Raw genomic sequence first — 15,788 nt, forward strand, 5'->3', positions numbered from 1 at the left:
AACTGCTTTTTAACCACTCAAGTTATCAGCCCTGCCAAATTTTTATTAAGTTAAGATGTGCAGACCACAATCTATCTTGGTTTCCCATCTCTTTTCTCTTACAATTAGCAGTATAGTGTGGGGTCTTACGTCTCCCTTTCCTTTAGCATAAAAAAATATCATAAAATCAAGATGCATAAAGTATGATTTGCGCAGTAAATGATGTGACATTTTTGTTTTTGTTCAAACTTTTTGACCTCAATTATTAGATAGCGAGATATACACTAACACATAATATTTAATATACAAATTTAATAACTCTAGCATTATTACATAAACATAGCTCATACATGTTCAAAGTCCAAGCATAACATGTTCAAACTTAATCTCCTCGATCGCTTTTCAGCCGGATCCTACCATTGTTGAATCTGAAGTATACTTATTTGATATATCTACAAGAGCATTGCAAACTTCTTGGGTCTTTGAAAACATTGGCATATGATCGGCGCCCTTGATCTCCACCACATTTGTAACCCCACTGTTTTCAATCATCCACCGCTGAAATTCCTCGGGAATTCCTTTATCTTCGCTACAAACCACATAAACTCGTGGGACCCGACCATACCCCACATTCGAGAATTTCTTCATCTTTGACAAGTCTTGAAGAAAGAGTGAGCCTACCCTTACTGAACTCTTGGCGAGTTCCAGATCCTACATTCCAATATGTGCAGTGTAATAATAATTGCACGTTAGTCGTTCATGGAATTTAAAGACCTATATGATGATATGGAATTTCTTTACTCTGAAATAATGATTTTTCAAACATTAGTTAGAAAGAATAACTATTATTTTTGCGTACAAAACTTGAATTCTTAAAATATAAAAAGGGCAAAGAACTCACTAGTGTAATAGTTTAGAGTATTTATTCTCTCAGGAAAGGTCCTAGGTTTGAGTCTTAGCAATCGTATAGTGTGTGTGAGTTTAGTATGCTATCGCTCCTCTCAATAGAAAAGGTCCTCCAAAAAAACAAATTAAAAAAAAATCCTTCTGAAATGATTATGCAAATTAAAAAAAAATCCTTCTGAAATGATTATGCGGCTCCAGTTACGAATGGTATTTTGAAATGAACACTTATCCTTTGTTTTTTAGTCTGAAATGTGCATTAATTTTTCACTTTAATTATTCTTAACAAGAGAGACACGTTCCTTCTTATCTACAATGAGGGAAACATTATCCTTTTTTCGAAAAAAAGTTAAACAATTTTGGACTAGCGTGATTGGGTGGAGCTCTTGTCTCTTGGTGTTACTTTTTCAACTTTTTTATTATTTTTTATAATATGTGTTCATTTTCAATTGGCCATCATCTTAATCCAACCTATAGGTCTCTCGAGGGGACATAAACAATGGAACGGGACCAATGATGTTTCAGTAGCTGTTGTTTCTTTCTGTGAAATTGGGCCTAATTGCGTGATAAAACATGACTCAAATACCACAATTTGAGTGTTATTGTCGTTATCCTAATTCTAACTCACAGATGAGTTGTGATATGTGCAGGTGTGAGGGAGAGAAAGATATGTACCTCAATGGGGCTGAGTTGATAGAGCTTGGCTAAGAACTCAGGACCGAAATGCATTGACATTAAGGGTTCTTCAGCACTCCCATAATTTGTAAACTGAGTGTCCAGCCATGCTTCTGTGGGCGTGTTTTGATTGTACTTTTCACATCGAAACAGAAACCAAAGTGTTTATTAAATCAGACAGGTATGTGAAAACGAATGAATTGTCTCATAGCATGCTACAATACATTTTTGGATGTCACTTAAAAAAGCAAAAACATAAATAATACTACTGTTTAGGGACGACAAAACAATCAATGGGTTCCCAGACAGTAGTTGAGACGTTAACCTCAAGAAGTAGCAGTGAAAAGAACGCAGAGTTGGGACACCATTGCAATGTTTAGACTATATATGAAGTAGCTTTTTCTTTTTCTTTTTTTTTTCTTTTTTATTTAAAGGAGGTATTATGATGGGGAAGAAGATCCTCAGTGTTTCATTGGTTATATATTTGCCTCATAATAATTTAGTGACCGAATTTGAAAAATAATTTTATAATTATCTCTAATATTATAGGTCAATGAAAAGCATCGATCACTAGCAATTAATTAACCATGTAGTTAATCATTACCTTTTGACAAACACGATTAGCGTAAACATTGTAATTTAATCATTACCTTTAATCATTGTAATTTAATCATTACCTTTTTTCAAACACAATTAGCGTAAACATTGTAATTTAATCATTACTTTTTTTCAAACACGATTAGCATAAGCATTGTAATTTAATCATTTATGTTTTGACTAACAATAGAATTTTTAAAAAAAATGCTAATTAGCTGAAAGTAACGTAACACGATTTCTTTGAGAACGGGGGCTTATAATTAAAGCCTAAAAGTTTAATTGAAAACCAAGTGATGGAAAGTCAGTTTGTTCATAAGAGTACTCCACCCTAAAGGGCAAGGATTGTTACTATTCATGTAAATAGTGGCAGCTCTTATCTTTTTGTTTCCACTTCAAAGAGAAAGGGAAACAACAAGGGCAATTACTATTCACTTTAATTTATTTTCTATTTTTTATACTTAAACCATTAATTTTGATGTGGGAAGTGAAGAATATGACTAGGTTTTTATTTTTTATTTTTTAAATTCTGAAATTTTTGGTATTTTTCAAGATTTTTTTTTCTATTTTTTTTTTTCAAACCCAGACAAGTTTTGCCCTCAGATCTACCCAAGCTCGTAGAGCTCACCAGCTGCCTAGTCTTGCTGTTACACACTGGAGCCAATTGCTGGGCCTAGGGCCCCTCCTGTCCGGGCAAAAGAGGAGTGCTGGAAGTGCTCTCATACATAGTAAATAATTTTATATTAGATTTTGGATTGGATTGGATTGGCTTGAATTAGAGTTTATTCATATTTGTTTTGTTAATTATCTTACCCTAATCAGATATCAGAATGTAACCAAGAAGCATGAAAGAAACAATTAAAATTGACTTAATTATCTGTCATAAGAGGCTTTATTGTTCTTGGTTAAACCTTGGGAGCTGGAGCAAAAAAAGGCAAATAAGCTACTTTTTTTTCGGCCTCAGTTAGGAAGGGGGAGGGGTATTCACAGACATAGCTAAGACCTCATTGTCTAAAATGGCAAAGCTACTTGAGCTCTGAGATAATTATGCCATACCTGATCCAAAACATGTGAAGGCTGGTGTGTGGTATCTGGCACAAAGGCGGTCAAGAAAACAGCAACACAAATTTTCTGTGGGAAGTTTTCCATGGCAAGGGCCAAGCTCATGCCTCCAAGGCTATGCCCTACAAGGATCACCTTTTCTTCTGGACCAAGTGAGGCTATAAACTCCAACAGAGGCTCAGAATACTCTGCTAAAGAGTGAACATCTTGTATGGCCTTCGTGTTGATCCCTGAAGCTGCAAGGTCCAAGGCTGTGACTCTGTGACCAGCAGACTCTAGCCTTGGCTTGATCTTGTACCAGCACCAGGAGCCATGGCAAGCCCCATGTACTAGAACAAAATGCTTCTCTTCTTTTGGTACTGCCATTTTTCTCTGTTGGTGATTTGTTGTTCAAATGGGATCTTTAGGCTATTTATAAAGATGACTTAACTTTTATACTATATTTAGTGAAGTTTTATTAATTTAATTTATTCCCTTAATTTGTCGGTCCATTTTATGTAACATGGTTTTAAAAGGTCTAGTTAAATCTCTTATTCTCCTTCCACAATTCTTTGTTGGTTTGCAAGTAACAGAGTGGGGAAGTACTTCTGTACTTATCTCGATTTGTATCATCTCCCTTTCTACATGTAAGATGAAATTATATACAAGATAGTGTTAATATGATATACATTGTCGGCTCATTCTTAATGGTCTAAACTTTTGAGATCGGATAGTTCACAACTTTAATTTCAATTATACATATATTGCCTCCGCTTCTTAGTAGGAACAAGTTCCCTTTAATTTTTTGATCAATTAAATTTTTTGAAAAGGGCCGGAAATTTCAATTAACCTTTAAGTGAAGAACGTGATGAGGACTTAATTGAGTTTTTAACTTGAAAACAAGTTATGATTTGAATCAGATAGCCGGATATAGTAATTAGGACAAATGTCAAGAGCTTTACCAGAACATACAACATAGCCACCATAAAAATTTATACAAGTTAAGGTGGGTGCCACTTGTCATGACTGAAACCAGACGGAATTTAATACACCGTATTGTCACTAGCATTGCATACATGAACTAGAACCGAACTGCATACACAGAAAAACGACATTATACTTAGGTAATCATAGGCATGGTGGGGTAAAATATGACACTTGTAGACATGAACTACAAATGGACGATATGTGACGAATCATAGTCATTACAATTGTAGAATGAACCGATGGACACTGAAGAGTCATTATCATTATTAATGTGATACATTCTATTTTATGGTCTAGTTACTGCCATAAAAATAAAATAGCAAATCAATATAATGAGATTTGAACTTAGAATCTCTTTTAATTTATGGTAAGAAGAGTCATGATTTAATTGTGTCTTATTTTTTTAAGATATAAGTGAGTCTAAACTACGAGGGGTAAGGACACTTTCAAATATCAAGGTATCATGGGATTCGAACCTAAAACTACTAGTCTGTAATTTAATGCATTTTCCACCGGACTGAAGAGAAAGGGAGAAGGCATTGAAAAATAAATAAAACCTCTTTCAAGTGGTTCAAACGATTTTTCATGAGAACTCAATTCACACATCAAACAAAAAAAATGGAAAACACAACATTCATGAGGTTGAGTATCAGTACATGGTTGGCACAACTTGCCCCACCAACAAATCCAACATTAGACAATTTCACATGTTTATTTGACATCGAACATGTCAAACAAGTCTATCTCAAGGATGGGCCTACACTTTTTCTTGCCAACACATTCAAAAAAATTGGGACCTAGATTCTACCCTAAAATTATACAGTGAAGTTGGTGACATGAATCTTCCAACATCTCGTTGTAACATTACAGCACGCGGAAAGCGTTTGCAGCGAGGAGGCAGTACACAGACGACATGGCCAAGCAGCATTTGAAATGAAATATGATTCTCTTGGGACTTGGATTTAGTGAAATATCTCTGGAGATCCATTCACTCCACAGAAAAATGAGCCGCACGCAAGTCACGCAGAGAACAAAGAGAATAATTCTCAACACTTAAGAACACAGACGTTTTCCAACATAAGAGCTTTCATCCACATTGTGTCACCTGAAACCACTGCAGCTAACGCCGGCTACCCCGAACTTTTGGTTTTGCTGATTTCTGCAATTGTTAGAATACACAGAAAAGATTATTCAGTAGACGTACACTGCACCTCAACTAAACCATATTATTAGAGATGGGAAATCAAATCATATCTGCAGCATAGAGCTTAAGTTTGGTAATCTTTGAGTTCCATGTTTGTTTCTGGAACAAACTTAAGTTATATGAAGTGAAAATTAACTGAACTAAGAGAGCTGAAAGAAGATTCACGCACCGATGAAGTAAAGCTAGACCCCAGCCCTGTTGCAGGAGCACCTGGAAAAAGTGATAAAATATCCTAATTAGTACCGTCACAATCTTGGCAATGTAAAATTGTAGATCTTTATAGCAAAAGACTTCTGCATGTCTTCAACCATACACTATCATATGTAGAACAAGTAACGAGAAATTATAAAGAAGAGTAAATTTGACAATTTAATGTAAAAGTCACGATGTAGAACTAACAAGAATGAGATAAACCTGAAGCAAATAATGAGCTTCCAATAGGAGTAGTTGAACCGAAGGCTGGAGCAGTATTTCCTAGCAGAGAGGGAGTTGAAGCAGCTCCAAACAAAGATGCTGAGGAAGAACTAAACAGTGACGTCTGAGGCGTAGCAGAGGATGATCCAAAAAGAGAAGATATAGGACCAGAAGTGATTGGTGTAGCAAACAGAGAGGAAGACATGGAAGAAGATGGAGCAGAAGGGGTATTGAAAAGTGAGAGTCCACTCCCAGAGGAAGCTGTAATAGTAGCTGTAGATATCTGGGGGGCAGGTGATGCCCCCTGAGTTCCTGAACTGGCAAACAATCCAGCAACTTGTGTTGATGGTTGTGAAGTTGCAGGTAAATGCAAAGTTGGATGCACCCTCTTAGCAGCAGCTTCTTGCCTAGCTGTTTCCCGGCGATCAGCCTCGAGAAATGGATCATTCCCATCCCCTAGGCGGCGCTGGTTAGCAAGATAAGCTGATTTCATGGATACAATGTACTGGTGAATACTCTCCACCTAAGAAACGGATCATATTATTGATTAGTAACTTTAAGTGTCAAGAAACATTATTCAGCTTCATTTGTCCTCAAAATGAAGGCCACACGCATCGAACAAGCGAGAAGTCAGTATTGAGCTTTCTTTTTAGCCGCATTGTTTATTTTTCTTTGAAACCATTAAATGATACAAATTATCACAAACGACCATGCAAGTCAAAATGGTTATAACTACCATTGTGCAAATCTTTCTCCACCCACAAACAAAAGATATGAAAATAATTTGTTTACAGCAATTTAAACAATAAAAACCACAAGTTATGGCAGCATGCTTATCATATAAGCCAACAAAATGCAGGTTCTAGCTGATAAAAGCCACGATGAAGTACATTTTACTGCATATCTCAATGATTAACTTTAACTAAACAAAATACAATTGTTTTTATTTACCTTAGCTGCCACGTGAACAAAAAAGTCATGCACATTTGACATGACTTTTGGAAGAGACTGCAACAATGAGGAGCCATCATTGGCAGAATTCCTCTCTGAGGCTAAAAGAAGCTGCTCTAATTCTTCAATCCACTGACGACACTCAACAAGATACTTCTCAAATCTTGCAATTGTTTGCTGTAGGAAGGGAGACGGTTTCCTTGGAAGCCCGTTGTAGAAATCAAAAACTGGCACTATAGAAGTAGCTGTTGGTTGACTACTTGAACCAGGTGGTACAGTTGCTCCAGAAGCCTGTGACGGTGCAATGGCATTTGAAGTACCTCCTGTATTTGGATGAAGAAACCGTGGGCGTAAAATCATGAAAGTACGAACAGCAACCTCGCTGTTCCGTAACATATCTTTCACAATAGCCATCAACTCATGCAGAAGAGCTTTCTGTCGGTCCATGGCAGTACCAATTCCCCCAAGTTCCTATATGGATAACAAAAGAATTTGTAATTAAATCATACATTGACAATTAGAAACATAAAGCATGCAATAGCAATGATGACTGCAATCACACCTAAGAAAATGGCATTGAAAGTCCTAGAACTTGCACCAGACCTTTCTTTTTTTCTTTTTTTTTGGTGGGTACCATTGTTATATTTTCGTCAATCTGATCAGTTTTTTCAATTTTAAGTCTTGACATCATCCAACAAAAAAAATATATTGACATCAAACAAAAGAAGAGGTACAAGGCTATCAAATTATCATGAACATGATCAGAAGATATCATTATAAGATTTCAAAAGTCAACCCTCTTATCTAACAGTAATATGAAATGTACTTCTACAAAAGTTAAAAGCCATGAAGTTTTGAGTATAAGATCTCACAAGTGAATTTATTTTCCACTTATGGTAGAATCAGAATGAAAATGAATTGGAAGGTAATGAAAAAGAATCAGAATGAGGCACTCATATTAAGATGAATACTAGCTGTCTGGAACTGGAATGGAATGAGAATGAGGCTTGTTACCGTTGATATGTTTTCTCTCTCAGGGATATCAGAATCAAAACCAATTTGATTATAAAATGTCCTTTATTCAATATAAATTACATTATTGTCAAATACTTACTAATGAAATATATAAACGCCAATAACAATAATTCGACGATGAGCCCTCGCAAAATATACACAGACAATTTGCATACAAGATATTTAAAATGGCAAAAGAAAAAGATTCACTTCTAAGTAAATGACAGACTAAGGAGGAATGGGAATGATTCACATTCTTTCGTTCTCCTTTCAAGTAAACAAGCATGCCATTATGTCAGAAGTCATCTAGGTCATCGCATTTTTCAGCAACTTATACCCAAATATGTATTTAATAATTAGAAGAAAACAACATCAACAAAGAATAATAAAATGCCCATAAGATTGAGGATATTTGCACAAAATTTGAATAACAGCATTATGGGTAAGATATGAGTTTTGTTTGCTCGTGGAAATACATCAGGGAATCATATATCCCTTACAATCAATTAAGAGAATATGGGATCCACAGGCAAAGAGCTCCTTTCATGCTGTAATGTGAAAACTAAAGTATAGAAATTTCATTATTTTATTCAAGAATTAATCATAGAGACCCAATATTCGTGACAGGACAAGCAATAGGAAACTGACTCCAAGAAGCATTTCCACATTTCCTGCTAACTAATTTTCCCTTATGTCCCGTATGCACACTTCCAAGCCTCCAAAGGATCTGGCAGAAGTCACTGATCCAACATAGTATGAGCCCCATAGTATATACACAAGAATACCAAATGAAGCAGTTTGCTTACAATGACAAACCTCATAATCACAAGACCACACCCAACAAGACAAATTTACAGTTTGCAATTAGAAAATCTGATCTATCCAAGAAGCAAACCTGAAGGATACGACTGGCATCATGCTCGAAAGTATCATTTGAAACTGAAGAATCGTAGAGACGACTACATTGATCCAGCCTCTGACTCTCATCCCTATACCCCAGTATCCGTTCCCTGCAAGCAAACAATACTTAAGAACCTCAAAACCCATATATATAAAAACTATGTCTCAGCTCAGCTCATAATTATTAGAGTCAAAAAGTAAACTTAAGACTGTTAATTGTTATGCCAGCGTGACATATTAAATTTCACCTATCCAAAAAATATTACACCAAATCCTACGGAACGTAATGCGAACTACGCCAATTAAAGCCCCCCACATATAGAGGAAAAGTAATTCACTGTATGGAGAGCCATGCAGCAAGTTTGCTTAATTTTGCTTAACACAACAAAAAAGACTCGAAATTTTGCTTTCTTCCCCTACACTTTCTTAGCAACCAATCAGGCCAAATACCAAAAAATTCACAATGACAAACAAGACAAAGGCTCAAGATTTACAGAAATAAAAGAAAACGTACTCAATCTGAAGAAGAATTTTCTGGGAATCGGGATGGAGATCAGCCCACTTGGTACTATAACTCGCCGGAGCCTTGTCATTCGTAAACAAAAACATCTGCTGCTGCTGCTGCTGCTGCTGCTGTTGCTGTTGTTGTTGCTGAAATTGAAGCGGCTGTGGCTGAAATTGCTGCTGCGGCTGTTGCTGTTGTTGTTGTGAGAAAAAGGGGCTGCTTTGCGGAAACAGCTGTGAGGGCTGCTGAGTTTGAAACAGCGACTGCTGCTGTGGCTGTGGCTGTGGCTGTGGCTGTGGCTGTGGCTGTGGCGTGGAGTAAAACGAGAATGCCATTGTGGGTTTTGTGGTCTGGTTTGCAATCGAGGTCGAAATTGAAGAAGACCCTGTTTAAAACCCTAGAGAGGGAAAAAAAGGGCAAGTGAAAGACCCGCCCTTTGTTCCAGTGTGGACTAGGAAAATTGAATCATCTTATTTTTGCATTCGATTTTTCTTTTTTCTTTTTTTCAAAAGCATCCGATTTTTCTCACACACCTTAAAAATTGTGTTTTTATTTACTTAAGAAGAAAAAAAAAACTATAAAACTATTTTTGCTAAGTTGACAAAAGAAAAAAACTATTTTTGCTAAGAAAGGAAATAGGAAACTAACATTTTTTATCAACAAGGAAAACCAGTCCTTACAAAATTTTCTAAGTTTTTCATTTTCGCCTCATTACTTTTCAATTTTTTAAAATCCTTTTTCAGCAAAAAGAAAAAAATATTGTCAAAATGCTAGTTTCTACCTAAGGTGTACCTTCACTATCCTTCTCAATACTTGACTCGTATTCATAGACATAACCATAGTTAACTATTTGTTTCGTATCTCTGAAACCATGGTTATGCTCATAGACACATGTCAAGTGTTGAGATGGATAGTGAGAGTACACCATTGGACAGCAAAAATGCTCTCTTAAATAAGTGCAAGATTTCCTATGCATAATTTGAAAATCACCAATATAAATTATTATTTCAGTCTATAACTCTGGATTATGGACTTTTTACTTTGGCCAATTTAGTTAATAAACAATTGATAATTAGTAAAAATTGTTCTTATGGAGTTAAGGGCAATAATAACAGTAAATAAAAATTGTTCCATGAACATAGGTGAGAGTTTTATTTGTATTGTTATGGCTTGGTTTTTTCAAGCTTTATCTCTTTTTTATTATTCTAAGTTTGCAATCTTAGTTGGGATGCCTATGCCAGAGTTTCTTCGATCTTGCCTGATCGTTAGTGGAGACATACCTGATTTTCTTAATTTTGATATTAGACCGCTCCGTTATTGTAATGGCCCTTTTGTGGCTAGTTTGTATTGGCCTTTTGTGGCTAGTGGCTTTTTTGGCTGAATTATGAATGCAATCATAGAATTTCTCAAAAAAAAAAAAAAAAAAAACTCAGCATCATCATTATATAAGAGGAAAAAATTTATCTTCATAAGGTTACTATATTTAGAATTTATGCAAACAAAAGATTTCATTCCATTGTCCGTATATGGAGACCAATTATAATCAACAAAGGGATTTCATTCTTATTAACCAATGACAATAAAGACCTAATTCCCTAATTAGAAATCAACATGGTAAACTTCACTCATGTCTGGATAAAACAATCCCCAATGAGCTTCAGACCCCTTAGGCTTGAGATCTTCATTGAACAAAGCAAATATGTATGCCTCCAATCCCTTTCCTGGTCTCTTTGGTGTTCCAAATTGCCCATGCTTGATCAAATTGCTGTTATATGTTCTGGCATTATCAATAGTTGCTGGATCATGTCCTTCTCCTTCTGATGGCCACCCTGTTTCAGCCACAACAATCTCAACATTTGGTGCCCCTACCTTCTCAAGTGCCCAATAGAGAGCATCTAGGGAAGCATCAAGCAAATTTGTGTACCCTAGAGCCCCATCCGTTACAATAACCTCTGAGGTACTCATCAATGCATAGTCTAGCCTAATGTCATTCGGGTTGTCGCGGTAGGCGAAATATGGATAGGCATTGTAAAGAAGGGGGTAGCCATTGGCTTGCATATATTGTACCAGAGGAACCATAATTGAGGCTGCATCAGGATGCCATGTTCCTGCAGATGGTGGAAATGGTGATGCCAGTACATTTTGGAACACTACTGTTGATATGGGGATATTAAGGTTGGCCGCAATTAGTGCAGTTCTCAGATTTTGCATGGCAGGGAGTATGCTGCTAGCATTTTGGCTTGGAACCATTTCATTTCCAACGGATATGCATCGAAAATTGACAGATGAAGCGAATGGAATGATGTTGGTTTGGAGCCAAGTGGTAGCAAATGCTGGATCATTGGCTAGGGTTGGGACATCTATGTTCAGTGTGCCTATGATGACTTGTATTCCTGACCCTTGCAGTGCCTGCAGAACATCTTGTTGTGGATCGAAAATACGAATTCTTTGAATGTTCCTGGATTTACATAGCTGGATTACTTTGTCCGGAGTTGGAAGGTTGTCACCTTGTCTACCATAATTTGCCCCAATGCCCTGAGCTCCTGCATTGTGAGACATCAAATTTAATTTACATCTCCCCATTTTATTCACAAGCAATATGAAAATTTATTTGTACGAAAAAGGCCAAGGACTTACCAGCATAGCTTTGCAACTCAGTCACAAGTAGCATAAAAGCTACTACAGAGTATAAGATTGAATGCTGCATTATGCAATAAAAATAGGAGACGATCAACTACAAAACTGAAACAAAACTTGAGATACAAACCAGCCTAGGCAGCTACCATTCACAATGTGAAAAACAGATGAAACTTGAGCCTTTTTTTATATATGAAACTTTGCAATCTGTCGAAAGAAAATTCAATTTAGAATTCCGTATTAGGTTTCCATATTAGCAAGTTTAATTCCGTCCCGGCTTGAAGGGATATTCTTTTTCTGTGGTGCAGGTGTTAAGAATGGAGAGTGGAGTTAATTTGTACTAATCTAATTGTAATAATTGGATTGTCCACATTAATGTTCTCCTTTTCCTCAGGAATTTCACAATTTTGGGTGCTCTCCTTGTTTCCTTTCCATATCAGAATGCTGTTGATGCTTATCCTCTCCACACAGAAATGTGGGGAGGGTGAGAAGAGCACTGCCCTTGATTTAGATACAGCAAAGATTCGGCTTGCAGGGAATTAAATTAAATTATACAGCTTGGGCTTATATTAATTAATTATATACATGCATGTTGGTAATTTGAGAATGCTGAATGTTGGTAATCTCAATGGATTCAAGAACAACTCATATTCTTCAAAAACCTCAAAAATTGTGGGGCAAAGACCGAAGAGTGTGGCCCTTTGGGCAGAATTTGAAAACTGATGAGATGCCAAATTCATTTTCATTTTGTTCTTATACTCAAAAAACTTAGTTCTTGGATTGCGATATGTAGCAATTCAGTGGTAAATTAAATTAGCCTTAAGCCTCAAGCCTCAAGCCTCAACACTATCATTAGAAGTCTACAGCAGGACACACAATATTATCCATAAGATACAAAAAAGAGGAGGAGGAGGAGAGAATTAGGAGAGAGACAAAAAAAGAACAGATTTTTTTTTTTCATTTGAGACCATTTCCAGGGGTAGAAATTGCCAACTCTGGCCAAGAACAGAACTCACCCCCAACAGAGCCAACACCCACATTCACAATCCCACCACCTTCTCCACTCTCAAATTGCCATGTGTTCATCATCCCTTGGCCCCCACCATTACCTCCAACACCAGCACCACCATCTCCCACCCCGGGAAAAGGCCACACCGCTCTCCCAAGCCCAAAGCCCATCTCTTCAAACCCATTGGCCAGCCCAAGACCAAACCCCCCTAAGGCCAAAAACCCAGGCCCCTGAGTATTGAGCAGAGAAGTGAAGCTAGCGCCGCCGGCCCCACCACCGCATCCATTTCCCACATTCCCCTTCAAGTCCCCAAACGCCGCGACGCCACCCGGGTTCATAAAAACTGGGGTGGGGGGAATTGGGTGGTCGGACAGTGAGGAAGTGGCGGTGGTGGCGATCATGGCGGAGGAGCTGGTGGTGCGGGAGCGCTTAGCGTTCTTGCGGGTTCCGCCGCCGACGGGGATGTCGCGTAGGGTGCCGCCGTGGGTCCAGTAGCGGCGGCAGGACTTGCAGAAGTGGCGGGGCTGGGAGAAGTTGTAGTTGTTGTAGTAACAGAACTTGGTGTTGGTGGAGTCGCAGCGAGGGCAAGGGAGGTGCTCTAGCTCCGGAGGTGGGGCACCCGGGGTCTGGGCCTTCGCCGGCCTCCGGTTCTGGTTGTTCTGCTGATCGCTCGAGTCCGACGGCATTTGGGTCTCAATCAAACGGCTAAGTTTGGTTTGGTTGTGTGGTTTAATCAAAGGTGTTTGATATTTTTGTTGGAGCAGTGATATAAGATGATGGTGAAGAAAATGAGAGAATGGGATTTTGGGTTTTTGCGGGGAGGGGGTGAAGGGGGTTTTATGGAGAGAGAAGGAGGAGAGAGAGAGAGTGTGGGAGAGTGAGATTGGTGCTGCTGTAGCATAGCGAAACAGGGTTTCTGAGGCATATATGAAGCAGAGTGAACAGGCTTTTACAGTGTGTTCTGTTAAGCACGACATTTCAGTCGGCTCCAGAACAGCCTCTGTTTTCCTCTGTTTTGGGTCGGCTAAAACTACAGCTACAACCGGGCTCGAACCCTCACAAAAAAAATTTCTGTTTTTTTTTTTTTTTTTTGGGGCCGAAAATTACAAAGTTAATTTAAATTTCCTAGCTATACCTATGAATCTATGATTTGGAAGGTGGGGATGAAGGTTATATCCATAAGTTTTTTTTTTATAGAAATCCGTTATATCCATAAGATTCTGCAGAAAGTACATTACATATACATACATATATAACATAGTAATCTAACATCTCTCTCAGTCTCTCTCTCTCTCTCTGTGGCTGTTTTTATGTATGTATGTATGCATGTATATTCTATATACAGATAGCGCCTGTGGTCGGAGATTTCAATTCACCTTTTGCATGCATGCCTTCTGAGGCCTAGATCAGGCCTGAAAGTACTGTGCATGGGGGGACTAATTATTATATAAACAAGGTAGGTTTATTCCTGATCCCTCCATAATATCGTACGAAGTTGCTAGATTACAAGATTTATTGCTTTTTGGCTACGTACAACACTTGCTCTGTAGGGTATATAAAACCCAGAAAAACGAAAGAACCAGAATACAAAAAAAAATGAGCCTAATTGAATTTGCATGCAATACACCAAGTTGGTTTGCATATGTGTTTCATGTTAATTAGGGTTCTTGCTCTCCTCCTCTGCAACAAAATTTGATCCATCTTTCTAACATTAGATTGCTAAATAAAGTATAAAAAAAAGGGGGGGCTACATGTTAAATATAGGAAAAGTGCTCGACAAAAAATAATGCGAAAAGGGGCTACATGTCTTTCCCAAGATGGTTCAATTCAAACTTTACCTCTCTCTAAAATTGAAACCATAAGCTGCCAACCCTTTTTTTCTTTCTTTAGAAAAGAAAAGTTATAAAAATGGCAGATTGGTAAATTGCCATGAAATATGATATTTCTAAGTATAACGAGCTGAAGACCGAAGAGTAGCAAGATCGAAATCAATAATCAGACAATATAACAATCTTGAGTTATCATGTTCTATGACGAGAAAATATTACTCGTAAGATTATAAATATACTAATTTCTTAGAACTCATTAACCGTATCAAGAATCTGACACTAGAATGAGATATAATTATATTTTCTACAATAATAATCATAAACTAAGATTAGATAAGAAGTGTCTAGATTAATGGGGTGAGAAGACAAAAATTGAAGTAAGCTAAGCGGGCAATACCCGTCAAAGTTGAGAGGGATTGATGGGGTGTTGGGATTAGGTGGGTGGGGCCAGTACCGACAGAATTATGAATGTCGGACAGCGTGGGAGCAATTATTGGTTCTCTCCTCTGATTTCGGACGCGTCATGTCCGCATCAGATTCCTCCTCCGTACCTCTTCCTCTCACCGCATTTCGCGCTCCACTGTACCCATTACCAAACAACACACACAATTCTCCCCTATTCCCATTCCGGTTTTTCCTATTCCCACCCAAACACAGCCATGTCTAATCTAAGGCCTATGAGCTAAGATATGAATCTCCTACACCCCTCTGTCACAAGACACATAATTCAAAATCATAACCCCCACCTTTTCATAATTTTTATGTACCTAAAAAATAATTAACCACGCACGAACAGATGAATTGGTCAGGCAGGCAAAGGCTTATTATTGTTTGTTATTATCAAGCTTAATATACAAGCCATGCCTTATGATATCAAGCTTAACTAAAGCCATGCATGTTTTGAATGATTAGTTGAAAGCTGAAAGGTAGATTCATGGACTGGCCCTCCTTATTTATGCATCTCAAGCTGCATTGGAGATAAAGGTTAGTATACTTGTCTCTTTTGAAGAGTGTTTGTTAGGAGTTCACGCACAATTCCTAGCTCAAAATATCGCAAATATAATGAGAAAAATACATATCAAAATTACTATTTCCTCACACACAATTAATTTCACTCATCTCAACCCAACTCCATAAAGAGACCAC

The 15,788-nt window shown here is 37.6% G+C and overlaps 4 protein-coding genes across 4 annotated transcripts; all 4 read right to left on the reverse strand.

Annotated features, from left to right (window-relative positions):
• Positions 1-293: 293 nt before the first annotated feature.
• LOC117635759 (salicylic acid-binding protein 2-like) lies at positions 294-3,672 on the reverse strand. Its single transcript, XM_034370112.1, has 3 exons — positions 3,208-3,672; positions 1,558-1,692; positions 294-690 (listed from the first exon to the last, which is right to left on the reverse strand). The coding sequence occupies exons 1-3, from the start codon at positions 3,577-3,579 to the stop codon at positions 382-384; spliced, it is 816 nt and encodes a 271-aa protein (XP_034226003.1). The 5' UTR covers positions 3,580-3,672; the 3' UTR covers positions 294-381.
• Positions 3,673-4,739: 1,067 nt separating this feature from the next.
• Positions 4,740-9,653, reverse strand: LOC117636012 (nuclear pore complex protein NUP58). The gene is made up of 6 exons (XM_034370431.1): positions 9,177-9,653; positions 8,658-8,772; positions 6,749-7,219; positions 5,798-6,320; positions 5,553-5,593; positions 4,740-5,338 (listed from the first exon to the last, which is right to left on the reverse strand). Exons 1-6 carry the CDS (start codon positions 9,500-9,502, stop codon positions 5,300-5,302), a joined length of 1,515 nt encoding a protein of 504 aa, XP_034226322.1. The 5' UTR covers positions 9,503-9,653; the 3' UTR covers positions 4,740-5,299.
• A 1,113-nt stretch (positions 9,654-10,766) lies between these two features.
• Positions 10,767-11,914, reverse strand: LOC117636151 (putative glucan endo-1,3-beta-glucosidase GVI). Its single transcript, XM_034370630.1, has 2 exons — positions 11,805-11,914; positions 10,767-11,710 (listed from the first exon to the last, which is right to left on the reverse strand). The coding sequence occupies exons 1-2, from the start codon at positions 11,872-11,874 to the stop codon at positions 10,767-10,769; spliced, it is 1,014 nt and encodes a 337-aa protein (XP_034226521.1). The 5' UTR covers positions 11,875-11,914.
• Positions 11,915-12,656: 742 nt separating this feature from the next.
• LOC117634895 (dof zinc finger protein DOF3.4) lies at positions 12,657-13,859 on the reverse strand. The gene has a single exon (XM_034369170.1). The coding sequence runs from the start codon at positions 13,788-13,790 to the stop codon at positions 12,762-12,764; it is 1,029 nt and encodes a 342-aa protein (XP_034225061.1). The 5' UTR covers positions 13,791-13,859; the 3' UTR covers positions 12,657-12,761.
• Positions 13,860-15,788: the final 1,929 nt, after the last annotated feature.

This window comes from Prunus dulcis, chromosome 7 (assembly GCF_902201215.1).
Source record: "Prunus dulcis chromosome 7, ALMONDv2, whole genome shotgun sequence".
NCBI lineage: Eukaryota > Viridiplantae > Streptophyta > Magnoliopsida > Rosales > Rosaceae > Prunus > Prunus dulcis.

Excerpts from the sequence above, each read along its gene's own strand:
- LOC117636151 (XM_034370630.1), bottom strand. The coding sequence starts at position 11,874 with ATGCAGCATTCAATCTTATACTCTGTAGTAGCTTTTATGCTACTTGTG. Across the intron at positions 11,711-11,804 it reads TGAGTTGCAAAGCTATGCTG|GAGCTCAGGGCATTGGGGCA; the intron begins GTAAGTCCTTGG and ends CTCACAATGCAG.
- LOC117634895 (XM_034369170.1), bottom strand. The coding sequence starts at position 13,790 with ATGTCGTGCTTAACAGAACACACTGTAAAAGCCTGTTCACTCTGCTTC.
- LOC117636012 (XM_034370431.1), bottom strand. The coding sequence starts at position 9,502 with ATGGCATTCTCGTTTTACTCCACGCCACAGCCACAGCCACAGCCACAG. Across the intron at positions 8,773-9,176 it reads AAAATTCTTCTTCAGATTGA|GGAACGGATACTGGGGTATA; the intron begins GTACGTTTTCTT and ends GTTTGCTTGCAG. Across the intron at positions 7,220-8,657 it reads ATGCCAGTCGTATCCTTCAG|GAACTTGGGGGAATTGGTAC; the intron begins GTTTGCTTCTTG and ends TTATCCATATAG.
- LOC117635759 (XM_034370112.1), bottom strand. The coding sequence starts at position 3,579 with ATGGCAGTACCAAAAGAAGAGAAGCATTTTGTTCTAGTACATGGGGCT. Across the intron at positions 1,693-3,207 it reads CTTCACATGTTTTGGATCAG|TACAATCAAAACACGCCCAC; the intron begins GTATGGCATAAT and ends CGATGTGAAAAG. Across the intron at positions 691-1,557 it reads ATCAACTCAGCCCCATTGAG|GATCTGGAACTCGCCAAGAG; the intron begins GTACATATCTTT and ends ATTGGAATGTAG.